General features: G+C 42.2%; 1 protein-coding gene across 1 annotated transcript in view; it reads left to right on the top strand.

Annotated features, from left to right (window-relative positions):
• Positions 1–1,043: 1,043 nt before the first annotated feature.
• Positions 1,044–6,000, top strand: part of LOC147610927 (silicon efflux transporter LSI2-like) — an 84,719-nt gene continuing 79,762 nt past the window's right edge. The window contains exon 1 of the mRNA XM_086785587.1: positions 1,044–2,968. Within this exon, the coding sequence (XP_086641713.1) occupies positions 1,610–2,968 (1,359 nt within the window). The 5' untranslated portion in view covers positions 1,044–1,609. The remainder of the gene's footprint in view (positions 2,969–6,000) is intronic.

Here is a 6,000-nt window from a genome sequence, read left to right as displayed (position 1 = left end):
AGTTAACAAGGATTTATACCTTTTCACTTTCAACTACTCATCCTCTCTAGGTACTTAAAAACAACAAGGATTTGTGACCTTTGCAATGTGTTCACTTTCATCTCCTTTTCCTCTGTACTCACTTTAAAAAAAACATTTGTATGGTTTTTTTTACAAATGTAAATCATTGGTGGTACTTGCACCTTTTCTATAGAATCATGGAGTGATTCGAATGACATGAAAGAGTTACAGCTGGTGCAATAATAGTATGCAAGCTATACATGCAACAACATTTTTAAGGCCAAGTTTGTTTTCCTTTTCATGAGGGGACCGCACTACTTATTGTCCATGATGAGGCTATCAAACACCACACAAGTTCACACCAATAATAATTGAGAAGCCTTGTTGTTGTTCCTTTGTGTCAACTACATTATAATAGGTATCAAACACCACACAAGTCCACACCAATAATAATCGAGAAGCCTTATTGTTGTTCCTTTTGTCAACTACATTATATATATATATATATATATATATATATATATATATATATATATATATATATATGTATCTATGTATAATATTTGTGATTTTTTTACTACTAGGGTTTATACTTAAGTAAAGGGACTAGAGAGTGGTCAATGTGGCTAATCACCTCCTTACATGGCCATGTTTAGAAACCTTAATGGCCTCATTGCCTAGAAATAAGTTGGGATTTATTGTGGTGTGAAATGGGTATTATGGGTTTTTCTCTCTCTTTTTTTTTTTCCATATGTCTGTTTTGAGCTATTGCCCACTTCAGGGGTGGACATTCTCTCAATTCAAAATTCATAATCATTAAGGTTTTATATTTTAAAAATATATATGATTCATTCTAGTACATGTATTTGAATGTTTTAAATTTGTATGTTAAAGGTTTGCAATTGAAATGGAAATAAATTGTAAATTGTTTTTTAATTATAAAATGCGTGTGCATGGAATTTGTGAAACCTTGCACTTTCAAATTCAAATCAAAGGAAACCTTGCATGTAACGACCATACCCGTGACAGCACTCGTAAAGTGACACCTAGCCTAACTACAGAAGAAAAAGAAGAGCCGCCTTGCGAACGAGAAGCGTACTGAATCCTCAGGACAGCGCCTGCGTGTAGAACATTGCAAGCTTGATTCAACGTGGTCGACAGAGTTGTGGAGAGACAGACAGAGACAGAGTTGTGGGCGCGGAGAGAGAGAGAGAGAGAGAGAGAGAGAGAGAGAGAGAGAGAGATTCTGTGTGTGAATGCTCAGAGCCTTGAACAAGACAGATGATAGCGCAGGAAGACTCCCGCAAGAAGCACGGTACTGTCTGTAGCGCGCGCTTACGAAAGCTTCAAACCCTGCAGCACGAATAGCTGAAAGCTCTTTTTGTTGGATTGCAGCTGCGCTCACTTCTTGGGTTGCTAAGCTTTTCCATAGTTTTTGTGTCTGGGTTCTTATTAAACATAAGTATTCCGCCCATATGAGTTGTTGTCCTGGGGACTTTCGCCTGTCTTGTTGTAGCTGCAGCCCACTTCTTTGCATGTATTGGGTTGCTGAATTCAAGCTTTTTTGTACAAATTTTCTACAGTTCTTGTATCTGGTTTCTCACTGAACATGGCTCTTGCATCCATACGAGTGGTGGTTCTGGGCACTTTTGCCTTCTGGGTGTTCTGGGTTCTTGCAGTTTTCCCATCTTTCAAGCTCCTGCCCATTGGGCGGACTGCGGGCGCCCTAGCAGGGGCTATTCTCACTGTTGTGTTCCAGGTGGAATCTCCCACCGAGGCATATGAGGCTGTGGACCTCTCCATTCTGGGTCTCCTATTTGGCACTATGGTGGTGAGTGTGTATTTGGAGAAAGCTGACATGTTTAGGTACTTGGGCAATATGCTTTCATGGAAAAGCAGAGGTGGGAAGGACCTCCTGTGTAGAGTTTGCATGCTCAGTGCCATCTCCAGTGCTCTTTTCACCAATGACACATGCTGCTTAGTTCTGACAGAGTTTGTTCTGAAGCTTTGCAGGCAGAAGAATCTGCCCCCCAAGCCTTTCCTCATTGCACTTGCAACCAGTGCCAACATCGGCTCTGTGGCAACCCCCATTGGAAACCCGCAAAACCTTGTCATTGCAGTCGAGAGTGGTATCTCTTTTGGGAAATTTCTCCTGGGATTGCTGCCCTCCATGGCCTTGGGGGCCCTCGTGAACACCATTCTTTTGCTTTTGGTGTACTGGAAGCAGCTCTCCTCGGTGCAAGATTTGGGCAAAGATGGACTGTCGAGCTTGGGCAGTAATGGAATCAAGAAAGAGCAGCTGACAGCCTCACCTTGGACACCCTTCCATTCTGGGAGTCTCCAAAGCTCAAGAGAAATTTTCTATGAAAGTGCATCTGAAGGGCTCAATGACCTTGGTTTTCCACCTCCAGAAGAATCAATTGAAGCCCTCCAAAAAGACCCAGAACTGAAAATCGTTGATGTTTCCGAGTTGGAATCATCACAAGTATGTGATGCTGTACAGATTGAGACACCACCACATAATGGTGCAGGAGACTACACCATACGAGAGTCTCTGTCACTGCCTGAAGTTGGGCCAAAGTCACCAATCAGAGAACAGCAAAGCAACTTACGGCCACCATCCCAAGTTTGTGATGCTGTAAACTTAGAGACACCACCACATCATGCTGAAGACACCATACGAGAGTCGATGTTACCGCCTGAAATCGGGTCAAAGTCACCTGTCAAAGAACAGCAAAGCTACTCACTGGCACTATCAAGGATCCAGTCTTCTTGCTGTCTCTCTACAGAGAATAGGAGTAGGAGGCAGCAGTGGAAGAAGAGGGTGTGGAAGTCTGCTGTGTACTTTGTGACAGCTGCAATGCTTGCAGGACTTCTTTATGGACTAGATTTGTCATGGACAGCACTCACAGCTGCTGTTACTTTGATGGCTCTTGACTTCTGTGATGCCGGACCCAACCTTGAGAAGGTACACACTGAGTCTTTTACCCAGCCTGATTCCAGTGACCTGGGTTATTAAGTCTAAGATTGACAAAGGGTTAAGGATTAAATGCTTTTCAAGGGTGCTTTTGTAGATCGATTGTCTCACTGTCTGGGATTGTGCTTGGTCCTTCCTGTTAAAGGGCATGTTGTGTTGAATGCGTGGTATGATGTGTGAGTTTTCTGCAACAAGCAAGAGCATGGATGGGGTCGCTAGATTCAAACCGTGTGGATCAGCATGGAAAATCTGAACTTGGCCAGCTGGGGAAATGTGGTCATGCAAGAGGATCAGTGGGTGGGAGTTAGTTGTGCAAGCGGGTACACTCCATATCCAGGCGTGATGTGCCTAGCATGTATTCACCAACCCGAGCAAGGGATAGTCTCTTTATTTGAAATAGTGGAAACAGTTCTTGCTCTAGAGAAACTGTTGTTTGCTTGATCTTGGAGACACATGCCTAGCTTTTTGCTTCTTGTGTGCTTTTGCCTGACCTGAGCATACGTTGAACATGGCCAGAGACCCAATGATAAAAATGTTAATACACAGCAAGAAATCCTGAAGAAAGAGGAAGGAAGCACAAGAGACCAAGCTGTTAGTAAAACACATGGAAACAGTGATCAAGGAGCTTGCTTCAGATTGGATATCTCACTCGGAAGAATGAATTTTAGGATAGCTAAGAAGCAGGAAGCTCAAAAAGCTGCTTTTTTGCAGGTGCGAGTCCCGTTGATTTGGCAGAGACTTATCTAATTTGTGAGGAGTTCTTAGTCAAAATGAAGATAGCATCTACATGATGCTCTCACCTTTCCTTATCCCTTGAGAAGAAAAGAGAAAGTAACCATACAAGGTTTTACATAGCTTGCACACGTAATTTGGATGACTCAAATCCTTATAACCAGGTGGCTGATCCAAATATACTTCTTCTTGCAACTCACCATGCAAGAATGTGTTCTTTACATCCATCTGATGCAAAACCCAACCTTTTGACAGTGTCACAAAATTCCTTACAGCTTTTGTTTTTCTACTGTTCATGTGTGGCATGTGGAGCTTGACATGACATACATGTATGGCTGGTGTAGCCTAACATGGTGTGTCTGTGTGGCATATGGAGCCTGACATGATAGTACATGTATGGCTGGTGTAGCCTGACATGATAGTACATGTGTGGCTTGTGGGGCCTGACATGGTGTATATGTATGGCCATGGAGCCTGACATGATGAAAGTCTCTGGGACTAGCTATACTGAAAATTGAAATGAAATGAAATGTTGATAGATGGACACCAGCACTGGGACCGGAACGGGCCGATCCCGTCCTCAATATATAATATATTATTGGGAGTATTTAACAAATACAATGCTCCATGGGTTCAATGAACCAGATGATGTTGTTAAAACCCTAAGATCTCTCTAGATAATTGTTATGCATAAACATGCATAAATCAGGCATAAACTCAACCACCCAACCACCCCCGAGCCCAAGGGATGCACACATGAATAATAATGAAATACATCATACCTCTACCTTGATGTCCCATACCATCAAGAGGTATAACTCCAATCCAATAGCATGTAGCTATAGTGTGAAATGGTAGATGAGTAGATATGAACCTCTACACAAGAGAGCATAACATAGCCTTGGCCTCACAACAAGCCCAAGCCTCCAAGCCTCCCCTGAGTGTGCCCCATGCCCCTATTATATAGGAGGGCCCTCAAGTGACTCTTGACTCTCCATTTCCCATGTGTGACCCTTGGATGCCTGACCCTAACCTTAACCCTTAAGGTTAGTCCTAACCCATGCTCCACTAGAGCTTGTTCCCATGCTCCCATGCTCACAAGCCTAATGTGGGTTAGCCTCCTAGTATATGCACACATAATGTGCATATAACATACTTCCCCTCTCTTAAAACATTGCACTCTTGCAATGAAAAGAAGGAGAACTACGCTGAACAATCTCAACCGACTCCTAAGTCGAATTCCCTATCTTTCCACCTAATTTTAACCTCAGGGATTAGTCAACTACAAAGTTTCCTTTCCCTGAATTCAAGAACCTTATCAGGTTCATGTGGAACATAGGATAAATCTTCGACTTCAACGAGTTCTTGAGGGGTAACTGTGTTATCCTCACCTCCTAGTTTCCCTTTCAATCTATTGATATGAAAGACTGGATGAACTCTAACATGTGGAGGTAGTTTTAAGTTCAAACGTAACCGTGTCAATCCAATGTATAACTTGAAAATGGACCACAATATCTAGGAGATAAATTCGAGCATTTTTCTATTGACAAAGTCTGAGAATCTTTAGGAACATTAAAATAAACCAACGCTCCTGGTTCAAAAGACCGAGATGAGCGTCCCCTATCAGTATAAAATCGTACTCTATCCTGAGCACTCCTGATAGAATCCCGAGCTTCGGTCAGCATTTCCTGTATATTACGCAAGAAATCCCTCGATGCATCAAGCTCGATGTCCTTAAGACCGACATCAATAGGTGCCCTGGGTTAATACCCATACATAAGTATACACGGACTAAAACCAATAGCCGTATATTTAAAACTGTTATAGGCAAATTCCATCATTGGAATATTTCCCAATATGATGATTTTCTAGAGACATATGCACGAAGCATATACTCTACAATCTGATTCATACACTGTGTTTGCCCATCAGACTGCAGATGATCAGAGCAATTCACATTCAAAGTAACTTCCTCGTTGTAAAACATTCGGAATAAAGTAGGAAAACATGGCATTATAACAGCAGAAACCAAGGATTCATCGGCGCCCCGACATACCCACATCTGCATATGGAATAATCGACGTCTCGAGTTACCCATATCAACATAGAGAGTCATCAGCGTCTCGACGAGTCACATATGTCCATCCGTAAACAATCAGGTTGACTATATAAATCACCTAAAGTACGGAACTAGAGAAAGAAATGCCAACAAAGGAAGAATCCAAATTTCCTTGTCCGAACACAACAAGATAAACTTGTTTGAACTCTAAAGAAAGAGATTTCAACAAGTG

The sequence above is a fragment of the Cibotium barometz genome, chromosome 48 (assembly GCF_041138505.1).
Source record: "Cibotium barometz isolate CiBa-2024 chromosome 48, ASM4113850v1, whole genome shotgun sequence".
NCBI lineage: Eukaryota > Viridiplantae > Streptophyta > Polypodiopsida > Cyatheales > Cibotiaceae > Cibotium > Cibotium barometz.
The sequence above is the reverse complement of the archived record's forward strand: the minus strand, read 5'-3'. Positions and strand labels throughout refer to the sequence as shown.